At 43.4% G+C, this 13,040-nt stretch overlaps 1 protein-coding gene across 1 annotated transcript in view; it reads left to right on the plus strand.

The window, feature by feature from the left end:
• SLC44A1 (solute carrier family 44 member 1) overlaps positions 1–13,040 on the plus strand; it is a 188,756-nt gene that overhangs the window by 138,715 nt on the left and 37,001 nt on the right. The window contains exons 12-13 of the mRNA XM_068234429.1: positions 575–658; positions 3,231–3,368. Coding sequence (XP_068090530.1) covers positions 575–658; positions 3,231–3,368 — 222 coding nt within the window. The remainder of the gene's footprint in view (positions 1–574; positions 659–3,230; positions 3,369–13,040) is intronic.

Here is a 13,040-nt window from a genome sequence, read left to right on the forward strand (position 1 = left end):
AAGATCACTGATCATCTTCCTGAGTCTTTACTCCCAACTAGTTTGTTGGTTAGGAGGAGGGTGAGGCAGAGACAGGGCAGGCTCATCTCTTTGTTCAGTGAGCATATGTAAGCAAATGCTTGCACTCTCCAGTTAAAGCTAAAATGAAGGGGAAATCACTACATGTATAGTTAGCTTAAACAAAAATACATTTCCCCATGTGTTCTATGAATAAAACAATGCACTATTCTGCATCTTGATGCTGTGGAAAGTAAACCATCCATTAATGGCATGAAAGGGTTGCAGACCTGCTCCTTGAGCAAGAATGCACTTATTATGGGAGACACACGTGCTTTATTCAGTCTTGCAACTAGTTATTCTCATATGTCAGTTTTGAGGAGAATTGGAGGTCAACTAATGAGTTGTTTTGAAACCTTTGTAACTTCTTCCATGACTGCTAACTAGATTTTATGACTTACTGATTACTTTATTATTATTATTTTAAGATCTATTTAAGTTTGCATCTTGCGGTCCAGCTCCAAGGTAGCTTGACTGAATCACTTATGCCTGAAGAGTTTTAACTTGTGTTTTTCAGGAGAATGCCTGTGCTCGATGTATGTTGAAATCCTGTATCTGTTGCCTCTGGTGTCTGGAAAAGTGCCTCACATATTTAAATCAGGTAAGATTTTCAATGTATACATTTACAAATATTTAAGGCAGAAATGGCTGTTATATTTTGATGAGACGGCAAATTTACACTGTTATAAACAAGCTGCTCACTGACTAATTTACATATATATATATTATATATATATATATATATACAAATATATCTTCTGTGTTGTCCCATGAAAAGATATCTTTACAAAAATGTATACTCGCTTTTTGTGAAATACTGTAGACAGATCCATAACTCAATATTTTTATATAATCTGTATTTGCATGCATGTGCTTGTTTTATGTACATCCATAGGCCTGTACTTGTACATGCTGAAATATAAGTAGCCAGACTTACCCATATCGTTGTATTTGCACCAGCTTGGATAGACTGGTATTAGCATGAACTCGCTTAGCAACAGGCAATTGTGTCTAAATGCTATGTGAACCATCTCAGCATTCCCAGCTCTGCATTCAATATACATTTTATTTGGCATTCTGTGAAAACTGCTCTATGTTAACCGCTTATGGATGGGGGTGATTGAAATCTATGCCCTGTTTTGATCCCCTAATACCTGCCAGGGCGTAGATTTCACCTCACCGCTGCCACGTGTTTTCACCACTCTCGCTGCTCCTGCCAATCTTATCGCTCTGAGCCTGCCGCAGCTCACTCTCCCTGCTGTCTCTATATCGGCAGAGCCCTTTGAGCCAATCAGGTGTGGATTTCACTGTAATCAATGTAAGCAACTCCCATTGGTTTACATTGATCACATGGTCAGTAGTCAATGAAAGCGGCTCCTGACCAGCTTACAGAGCTCAGGCGTCATAAGACAGGGCAGAGTGGGTGGCCTGAGGGTCCTGGGTGTGCCATGTGGACTGGTGGTAGCGGTGGATATGTGTGGCAATTCGTCAGTATCCAGTGGATTCTGGTACCAGCGGCCTCTGGTCCTTAAGGGGGAAGAGACTGCTGGTACTTAAGTGGTTCAAATGCAATTTTAGGTAAGGAAAGGTTGAGTTGCCTAGGCATTGAGTGGTTTCACTAATTGGAAGTCAGCTGTATGATAAAATATATAAAGTCCGTGTTCATTACTCTTCTTCATTACCTTCAGAGGGCTTGGATCATTAACATGTCAGCTTACAATGTTGATAACTCTTCAAAAATTGAACTTTAATTAAGTCCTTTAATCAAATGTTCAGGCTTACACCCAGGGAAGAACAAGAAAGCCCAAGAAACGGCACTGGTCAATTAAATCTTTAAAAAAAAAATGTATACAGGATCTTTATTGTAACATGATTAGAAAATACTAATGCAATACCTTATTATAGTACAATACAGTTAAAAACACATTAAAAGAACCTCAATAACAATCTCTGCCATAACTGGATAACCTTTAATAATATTGCCGCCCAACTAAAATATACGATCAGCATCAGAGGTTCAAAAATGAACCTTTGTGTGATTGAACCCAAGTTCAGTAATGATGAAATTCAGTGATATCAAGGTTCTAGTTAAATGCATACGTTACATAGTGAAATCCTAATCAAAAAACAAGAAAATCACCATGCAAAGCAAAATATCAAACAATACAATTATATCTTGCAGTGTGTGCAGACCAAACCTATATTATGCCTTGGGATCAGCCTATGGAGTGTATAAAAGTACATAAGGAAGGAGGATACTTAACCCAGGAGGATAACCAGATGCAGAGTGGGCAAGGGGTATAGGCAGAGATGATTGGAGGGTTCCCCCCGACAGACCCCACTAGTTCTGCAGGAGTCGCCCTGCTTTCTCAAGAGAGGAGGAGCGGCCGTGAATTTCATCATTACTTAACCGGGTTCATGATGCTGATAGTAATATGACAGAAATATTATAGGTTATTGTTTCATGGGACATGTTTTTTATGTTGTTGTTTTTTTTATTGTATTATACTATCATAAGATATTGCATTAGCATTTGATCATGTTATAACAAAGATCCTGTATATAAGTTTTTTTCAAACTTTTTTAGTGGTGCCGTTTTTTGGGCTTTTTTTTCTTCCCTGGGTGTACATTTGTTTATAGCCCTAGCACACTCTTCTTTATAGGCCATTGTGCAGACACTTTTTCCTCTTTCAAATGTTCAGGTTTATTAATATTGTTTACAGTGGACCTCCAGACTGATTTACAAAATGCTGCAGCCTTGCTGTGATAAAATGAAATTATATTTATCTGTGGTGTCTTGTCCCGCAAAGCCATCCTGAAGACCCCGCATCACTTTCCTTCTGGCACCTGGCCCCGCCTCCCCTCTCTCCACAGAGAAAAATGCCAAGTTATTTACTGCAGTAAATAGCTTGCCGCTTTTCTGCATAGACAGAGGGGAGGCGGGGCCAGGTGCCGGAAGTTAAGTGATGCAGGGTTTTCAAGGCGGCTTTGCGGGACAAGACACCGCAGGTAAATATAAACTTTTTTTTTTTTTGACAGCAAGGCTGTAGGATTTTAAAAATCAGTCTGGAGGTCCACTTAAAAGAAAGCATTCTTTACTGGTGTAATATTTTTTATCCATCTGAACATTTTCATGTTATGTCATTTCTTTTATCTTGTTTTTCTTTCCTTAGAATGCATATACAGCTACAGCAATCAACAGCACAAACTTCTGCACATCTGCAAAGGATGCACTTGTTATTTTAGTAGAAAATGCTCTTAGGGTTGCTACGATCAACACGGTGGGCGACTTTGTCCTCTTCCTTGGGAAGGTGAGGCTTTCATCTGTTCTGCCAACCAATTGAAATTGCTGTTTGGTGCTATTCATTTATTATGTGAATTTATAGAACTGCCATACAGTCTTACAGTTGTGACATAAAAGACACTCAATGCAAACATTTACTTTTTAGCATACAAATATAAGAATTTAATTCTAATAATACCAGTTTATAAATGGTACATGATAATTTTAAATTAGATCACTTTTTTTTAAATTACACTGTATAATTTAAACATGCATGCAAATGTATATGGAAGAGTGAATGCAACCACACATATACCTACAGCTAGAGTTGAGGGCACTAGGTGCAGTCTTCTTATTGTTTAATCAATCAGACATTAAGTTGTATTTTCTCTGTTGTTTTGGTCTGAGGTATTACCATGCCTGGCTAGGAGCTTTCTAAGGCCTTCAGAAAGGTTATAGATGCCTATGACTTTGGAAAGCGATATTTAAAAACATTACCAAGCCATTGAATATCAGTCATCTAACTGTCCAGATCAGCTGCAAGATTGCAAATAAATCTCATCTTGGCCAAGATATCCCAGTGAGTTAAAGAGCACCTTTGGTGTACTCAGTAAGTGCCATGTGTATGCCATCTCTGTATACTGTAATCCATTTGGATAGAGACCATTGCATTTCCTCACCTGTTTGGCCACTATATACCATATAAGGAGATGTCCCTGCCCCCATTTGGAAAAAGTGCCTCGGCGCGCCTCTGAAGACTGGGTCATCTCTTCTACAGCCCAGCCTCCAACTCTGTAGATGTGGCATACCCGCACAGGATTTTATGTCTCCTCAAAGAGGGATCTCGTGTGATTTATGCCACAGAGCTAGAGGCTGGGCTGTGCAGGAAACCCTTCACCTAGGTGCTTTTTTTAAACTGGGGCGGGTCTTCTAGTATGGCAAATCGCAGCCGAGCGAGGGAGTAAATGCAAATGTCTTTATCAAAATGGATCATAGAATATAGTGTCCCCGTATAGCAAAGTTACTGCTTGCCTACAAGAAGAAAGAATATTGTGATTGCTCCATCAGTATGCAGCTCACCTGCACAGTCCAGTCAGCATGTTGTGACCTGTCCACAATTGCTGGAGCACCCTGGAGTAGAGTAAGGTCAGTCTGCTGCCTTTCTATGTCTAGCTGCATGGAGCTATCTGTAACCTTCAAGTGACAAAATAAAAATTTCATAAGTAAAACTTGCTGTCTGCATAGAAATCCGTTACGGTTTATGCCTAAATGTCCAGCATTAATGCTAAGCTACACGTACAATTGACTAAGGGCCGGTTTCCACTGCAAAGTGATGCAAATGCGGCTACCTAGCTGCATCTCATCACTTCCGCCGCCGCCCACGTCACTTCCGCATCTCCCGATGTGGAAGTGTATTGGAGGAGATGGGACGCGGCTGCGGACGGATGCGGCCGTGCGAGAATCTGCAGCATGCTGCAGATTCTTGGATCGCTCCGCATAACATGCACGCAGTGGAAACTCTTCCATTGCCGTGCATGTGTTTCAGGACACCTGCGGTGCGGCTATGTAGCCGCATCGCACTGCTCCTAGTGGAAACGGGCCTTTACTCTTTATTTCTGTTATTTTATTGATTAAAATAACAGGGGACTAAGGGATAAAAGCACATTCTGCATGAAGCGATACAATGTTTAGCTCTATGCCTCCCAGTACAACAACCAGTATAACCACTTTAAAGGACACCCGAAGCGATAATAAACGAATGAAATTAATGATTGTATCTATCTTCTGTCTCCTAAAAATGACTTTTTCAAATAACCCTCCAGGACAGGTGCTACATATGAGATGATATGGGCCCGCCCCCAACAGGAAACACATCAAACTAGCCCTCTATAACTTCCACCTCTAGCCTCTACCTGCCAGTTCTTTGTGTTTCCTGTTCCGGGGAACACCTAGCTCTCTAGCTAGTGGAGTGGTCAGCAGCCAGGCAGTGCTGAGGCCATGGAGAACTAGTTTGGGTAGCCTTATCCTGGTGGGGTTCTGGAAGTTACCTTTATCCACAGGCTGGTGGATTCCTTTGGCCAAAACCGGCAGGTGCAGCGGTATCCAGAGGAGCGGCATTGGAGGCAGCTAAGGCGGAGGCCATACGCGCGACGGAGGGGACAGTACCAAGCGGAGGCGTAATGGTGGTCTCTTGGAGGAAGCGGAGTGCGGGGCAGCAGGTCCAAGCGGAGGCTAGGGCATTGGCGCTCTCCGTACAGTACTTCCGCCCTGAGTATGACGTCACGTCCGGTGACGTCATTTCCAGTTCCGGTTCGAGCGCCTGTTTAGATGCCGCGGCGTTCAAACCTTCACACGCGTTGGAGATGGTGAAGGAGATGGACGCAAAGCAGAAGACGGCAGATCAGGTAAGTGGGGCAGTGTCGGAGGACAGTCGCCCGTCTGATCTGCGAAGGTCTGAAATCTGTTTTGGCCGCATACTGATCCAGGAGGTCTGCTGAATGGTGGTGATGTAGTAATTCACTAAGGCCGCAGTCTGATCAGTGAGGTCTGAATACATAATAGTGGCTACAGTCTAATGTTTTATGATGATTATTGACGTAGGCCACATGGTATCAACGAGGTCTGCATATCCTATAGCATGATTATCTCGTTGGTTTGCGCTATAATTTATTATATATGGCATTCTGAGCAAAGCTGATTTTATGGTGGATACGAAAGTTTGTCACTATTATTAACAGCAATTTCTTTAAGTAACAATTTTGTTTTACACAGGGTCTATGCGTTTTTGCAATGATACCTGGAAAAAAAAAAAGTGTATAGTTTAATAGTATTTCACTAATAGGTGGAATCATACTATACCTAGTTTGCTTAAGATTACCAATACCTGTTTGCATATTAATTGGTATGAAAAGAGTATCATTATGACATATTGATTATGTTATTTGTATGTTTTTAGGGAGCTATGGAGTCTGATAGCTCTGATAGGCCCAGGAGTTGCATATTGTGTAATAAACCCTTACAACTGCACTGGCCAAAAGCTTCCTGTCAAAAGTGTATATCAAGCATTATTAATGAGGATAATACTGCTTCATGTAAAGACTTCATGTTCACTATGCGTCAAGAGATGGTGGAGACATCCAAATTTAAGTTTGCTTCTGAGGAAACAGAAGAGTTACTTAAGGCAATTTATTCAACTCTTGACATTCCTCAAAAGAAGACATCTGAAAAGTCTTTACATGATAAGTTATACACGGGTATGGAACCCTCAGAGCAACTCTGTTTTCCATTTCATAGTGCAATGAAGAATTTGATTATGTTACAATGGAAGGACCCGGATAAAAGATTATTTATCTCAAGAGGTTTTAAAAGGCGGTTTCCTTTCTCAGAGGAGGACGCTAAATTATGGGAGTCATGCCCCAAACTTGATGCCGCCTTTAGCCAAGTAGATAAAGATAACGAGTTGGCTTTTGAGGATTTAGGTCGGCTTAAGGATCCGGGGGATAAAAAGATTGAGTTTTCTCTCAAAAAAGCATGGTCAGCTACTGCGACCAACTTTAAACCAGCCGCTGCAACTACCTGTGTATCTCGCACAATGTCAGTATGGTTGGAAAGAATAAAAAAATTGATTAATGAGGATGCCCCTAAAAAAGATATTTTAGAAGCTGTTGAGGTAGTAGAGGGAGGTAATGACTACGTCATTGATGCAGCCTCAGAATCTCTAAGGATTACAGCTAAATCTACCGCACTGATAAATAGTGCTCGCAGAAATTTATGGATAAAAACATGGGATGGCAGTCAAGCATCAAAATCTAGAGCTTGTGCTCTTCCCTTTTCAGGTGATTTACTGTTCGGCCCAAAAGTGTTAGAGCGTACAGCTAGTAAAAAAGCAACTTTTCCGAAAAAGAGGAAGTTTGAAACAAAAAAGAAACCTTTTTTTCGGAAGAGGCAGACGCAGGGGAGAGAACAGCAGAAACGTAAACCCTGGACAGGTAATAGGGGATTCACCAAAAGAAGTCCGTTGTTTACATCAACGGAAAGAAAGAGTAAACCATGACGCCAACAAGGTGGGGGGAAGGTTAAAAAAGTTCCTATTAGGTTGGAAAGAAATGACAAGAAACAAGTTCATTTTAGACCTAATAGAGAATGGATACAAGATTCAATTTTCAAGAAATCCTCCCAAACGATTTATAGTGACTTCACCCCCAAAAGTTCCAGAGGAAAAGGAGGCCATGCAAGAAATAGTAAAGGACATGCTAGCACGAGATGTAGTATGCAGAGTTCCACCTGCTCAGGAGAAACAGGGATTTTATTCAAGAATATTCCTAGTAAAGAAACCCACGGGGAAGTATCGGCTGATATTGAACCTCAAACCCCTGAATCCTTATATAAGGTATGAGAGATTTCGAATGGAAACTGTATTTACAATGCGAAACCTTCTGTCCCCAGATTGTTTTATGATCAATATAGATCTAACAGATGCTTACTGGCATATCCCAATAAGGAAAGAGTCTCAAGCTTTCCTTCGTTTCAGTGTAATGACAGTTTCAGGTCCAGAACATTTTCAATTCTGCTGTCTTCCGTTCGGAATCTCTTCAGCTCCCAGAATTTTCACAAAGGTGATGGCAGAGATTGTGGGAGCTCTACATCTGAAGGTAATTCTTATAATCCCTTATCTAGACGATTTATTGGTAGTAGCCGACAGTATACAGGATCTAGAGAGGCACAAGAATATGGTGATACAACTTTTGGAACAGACAGGGTGGTTAGTAAATTTTCAAAAATCATTCCTGGTTCCAACACAAGAAATTCAATTTCTGGGATTCACGGTAAACTCGGTGGCCCAGAGATTGTTCCTTCCTGGGGACAAGACATTAAAGCTCCAGACAATGGTGCGGCAGTGTCAGAAGGAAGCAACCACGACAACCAGACAAGTCATGAGACTGTTGGGGTTTTTAACCTCCACAGCCCCGGCAGTATATTGGGCACTAAAACATATAAGACCGCTACAGCTATGGCTGCTGCAGAATTGGAAGGGAGATCAGTCAGTCCTAGATCAGACCCTATGCATACCAGAAAATATAAAGCAATCTTTGGATTGGTGGGTTCAGGAGCCCAATCTAATACAGGGTCGCTTGTGGAGGTGTCCAGTAACAAAGGTCCTGACAACAGATGCCAGCCTCACAGGTTGGGGGGCTCACATAGAAGGCATTTATTTACAGGGGACTTGGCCAAGGGAGGTGATAGTTCAGTCTTCAAATTATCGAGAATTACTGGCGGTAAAGGTAGCGTTAACTCAAGCGACAGACAGGATAAGGGGCCACCATATTCAGATCCGGTCAGACAACATGACAGTTGTCATGTATCTGAACAAGCAGGGTGGAACAAGGTCAGAACGGCTGTTGAGACTAGTGCTGGAGATATTAGATTGGGGAGAGCAAAATCTTCAGTCAATTTCAGCAGTGCACCTCAAGGGATCCCTAAATACCATGGCGGATCTGTTGAGCAGAGAAAAATTGTCCAATTCAGAACTAAGTTTAAATCCAAATATATTCAAGGAATTGACACAAAGATGGGGCCATCCGCAGATAGATCTGTTCGCCAATTGGGAGAACACGCACTGCAACCAATTTTTCTCATTAGACCCAAGAGGAGCTTTGGGGGTAGATGCGTTGGCACAGACATGGGACTTTCAGATCGCCTATGCATTCCCTCCAATCCCTCTATTATCAATAGTAATGCAGAAGCTGAGATCAACTGCAATGTATCTGATACTGATTGCACCCAATTGGCCAAAACGACTCTGGTTCCCCATGTTAAAATCGATGTTAGTGGACAAACCGATCCAGTTGAGAGACAGACACAACCTTCTCAGAAAAGAAGGCGAATGGATTCAGATTCCCAATCTTCAGCTGACAGCGTGGTTTCTGAGGGGCAAATCCTAAAGAGAAGGGGGCTATCGGACAGAGTGACAAAGACGATATTAAACAGTAGGAAGAGTGTTACAAGAGCAATCTACCTAAAATATTGGAAGACCTTTTGTAAATGGAAAAAGGAATCAGGCCTGAAATCAAATAGACTGGCTACAGTACTAGAATTCTTGCAAGATGGAATTGACAAGAAAATGGCATTGAGTACATTGAAAGTGCAGGTTGCAGCCCTTTCAGTTTTTCTTAATAGGCGGTTAGCCTTGGAACCCTTAGTTATCAGATTTTTGAAATCGGTAGAACGGTCCCGGCCGGTAATGAAACATTCATATCCAAGTTGGGATTTGACTTTAGTTTTAAACAGTTTGATGAGTGATGATTTTGAACCATTGAACGAAATTCCATTACGATTCTTAACAATGAAGACCATTTTTTTAGTAGCTATTACCTCAGCAAGGAGGATAAGTGAGCTGGAAGCTCTAAGTTCGGTTGAACCATTTTGCTCCATTTTTCATGATAGAGTAGTCCTGAAGACGGCAAGTGAGTTCTTGCCAAAGGTCGCTACCCTATCCAATAGGATACAGGAAATCGTTTTGCCATCCTTTGGTAAAAATGCCACTGATCCTAGAGAGATTAGATGGCATAAGTTAGATGTCAGAAGATGTTTATTATTTTATTTGGATAGAGTAAAGGAATTTAGAAAATCTACAACATTATTTGTTAATTTTTCGGGTGCAACAAAAGGGAAGAGCATGTCTAAAGCCTCTATAGCAAGATGGATTAAAGCCTGCATTAATGAAGCATATAGACTTAAAGGAGTTCCCTGTCCAAAAGAAATAACAGCACACTCAACTAGGTCAGTTGCAACTTCCTGGGCTTACAGAGCTGGAGCTACGACAACCGACATCTGCAAAGCGGCAACCTGGAAGACGGCGAACACCTTCATTAGACACTACAGGCTGGATCTACTATCAGCGGAAGAACAAACTTTTGGAAGGAAAGTTCTTCAAGCTGTAATCCCTCCCTAAGGTTAGTGCTGCTTATTGCATATCATCTCATATGTAGCACCTGTCCTGGAGGGTTATTTGAAAAAACCAAAATTAGCTTACCTGGTAATGCTGTTTTTAATAACCCTCCAGGACAGGTGACCCACCCTAAAAACTTATGTGCATACGAAAAACTATATGTTGTAAACATGTATGATGTAAAGTTAAGTTGTAAGCATGTATTTATGTAATATGTGAGGCATTCTATCGGAACAGTTAATTGGAACATACTGGCAGGTAGAGGCTAGAGGTGTAAGTTATAGAGGGCTAGTTTGATGTGTTTCCTGTTGGGGGCGGGCCCATATCATCTCATATGTAGCACCTGTCCTGGAGGGTTATTAAAAACAGCATTACCAGGTAAGCTAATTTTGGTTTTTTAAGCTATTCCACAGTTTTATTTTATGTTTAAAGGATACCACAACTGACATGTGGCATAATGAGATAGACATGGGTATGTACAGTGCCTAGCACACAAATAACTATGCTGCGTTCCTTTTTTTCTTTCTCTGCCTGAAATAGGTAAATATCAGGTATGTAAGTGGCTGACTCAGTCCTGACTCAGACAGGAAGTGACTACAGTGTGACCCTCACTGATAAGAAATTCCCCCTTTTTTTTATCTCTTTCTTGCTCTCAGAAGCCATTTTCTGCTAGGAAAGTGTTTTATAGTTGGAATTTCTTATCAGTGAAGGTCACACTGTAGTCACTTCCTGTCTGAGTCAGGACTGAGTCAGCCACTTACATACCTGATATTTACCTCTTTCAGGCAGAGAAAGAAAAAAAGGAACACAGCATAGTTATTTGTGTGCTAGGCACTGTACATACCCATGTCTATCTCATTATGCCACATGTCAGTTGTGGTATCCTTTAACCACTTGCCGACCGCCTACTTCATATTGGCGGCGGCAAAGTGGCAGCCCCAGGACCACGTAACGCAGATTGGCGTCAGGTCCTGGGGCACTCTCTGGCCGGGGATCGCGCGCTGGGATGCGCGCGCATCCACCGGCAATAGGCTCCGCCCACCCGCGACGTCAACCCGCCGGCCAATCGGAAGCGCCGGCGGGTTGTTAACCCCGCGATCGCCGCTACAAAGTGTATAATACACTTTGTAATGTATACAAAGTGTATTATACAGGCTGCCTCCTGCCCTGGTGGTCCCAGTGTCCGAGGGACCACCAGGGCAGGCTGCAGCCACCCTAGTCTGCACCCAAACACACTCATCTGCCCCCCCTGCCCCCTGATCGCCCACAGTACCCCTCAGACCCCCACCCCCCAGACCACCATTTGCACACAATCACCCCCCTAATCACCAATCAATCACTCCCTGTCACTATCTGTCAACGCTATTTTTTTTTTTAGTCCCTAAACTGCCCCCTGCTCCCTCCTGATCACCCGCCCACCCCTCAGATTCTCCCCAGACCCCCCCAGACCCTCCCCCCCCCCCTGTGTACTGTATGCATCTATCCCCCCTGATCAACTGTCAATCACCTGTCAATCACCCGTCAATCACCCCCTGTCACTGCCACCCATCAATCAGCCCCTAACCTGCCCCTTGCGGGCAATCTGATCACCCACCCACACCAATAGATCGCCCGCAGATCCGACATCAGATCACCTCCCAAATCCATCGTTTACATCTGTTCTCTCCTCTAAACACCCACTAATTACCCATCAATCACCCCCTATCACCACCTGTCACTGTTACCCATCAGATTAGACCCTTGCGGGCACCCAATCGCCCGCCCACACGCTCAGATTGCCCTCAAACCCCCCCTTATCGATTCGCCAGTGCATTATTTACATCCGTTCTTCCCTGTAATAACCCACTGATCACCTGTCAATCACCCCCTGTCACTGCCACCCATCAATCACCCCCTGTCACTGCCACCCATCAATCAGCCCCTAACCTGCCCCTTGCGGGCAATCTGATCACCCACCCACACCAATAGATCGCCCGCAGATCCGACATCAGATCACCTCCCAAGCTCAGTGTTTACATCTATTCTCTCCTCTAAACACCCACTAATTACCCATCAATCACCCCCTATCACCACCTGTCACTGTTACCCATCAGATTAGACCCTAATCTGCCCCTTGCGGGCACCCAATCACCCGCCCACACGCTCAGATTGCCCTCAGACCCCCCCCCTTATCAATTCGCCAGTGCAATATTTACATCTGTTATTCCCTGTAATAACCCACTAATCACCTGTCAATCACCCATCAATCACCCCCTGTCACTGCCACCCATCAATCACCCCCTGTCACTGCCACCCATCAATCAGCCCCTAACCTGCCCCTTGCGGGCAATCTGATCACCCACCCACACCAATAGATCGCCCGCAGATCCGACATCAGATCACCTCCCAAGTGCAGTGTTTACATCTCTTCTCTCCTCTAAACACCCACTAATTACCCATCAATCACCCCCTATCACCACCTGTCACTGTTACCCATCAGATTAGACCCTAATCTGCCCCTTGCGGGCACCCAATCACCCGCCCACACCTCAGAACGCCCTCAGACCCCAGCCCTGATCACCTCGCTAGTGCATTGCTTGCATCTATTTCCCCCCTCTAATCACACCTTGAGACACCCATAAATCACCTCCTGTCACCCCCTAGCACACCTACCCATCAGATCAGGCCCTAATTTGCCCCGTGTGGGCTCCTGATCACTCAGCCAAACCCTCAGATCCCCCTCAGACCCCCTTCCGATCACCTCCCCAGTGC

This window comes from Hyperolius riggenbachi, chromosome 1 (assembly GCF_040937935.1).
Source record: "Hyperolius riggenbachi isolate aHypRig1 chromosome 1, aHypRig1.pri, whole genome shotgun sequence".
Taxonomy (NCBI): Eukaryota; Metazoa; Chordata; class Amphibia; order Anura; family Hyperoliidae; genus Hyperolius; species Hyperolius riggenbachi.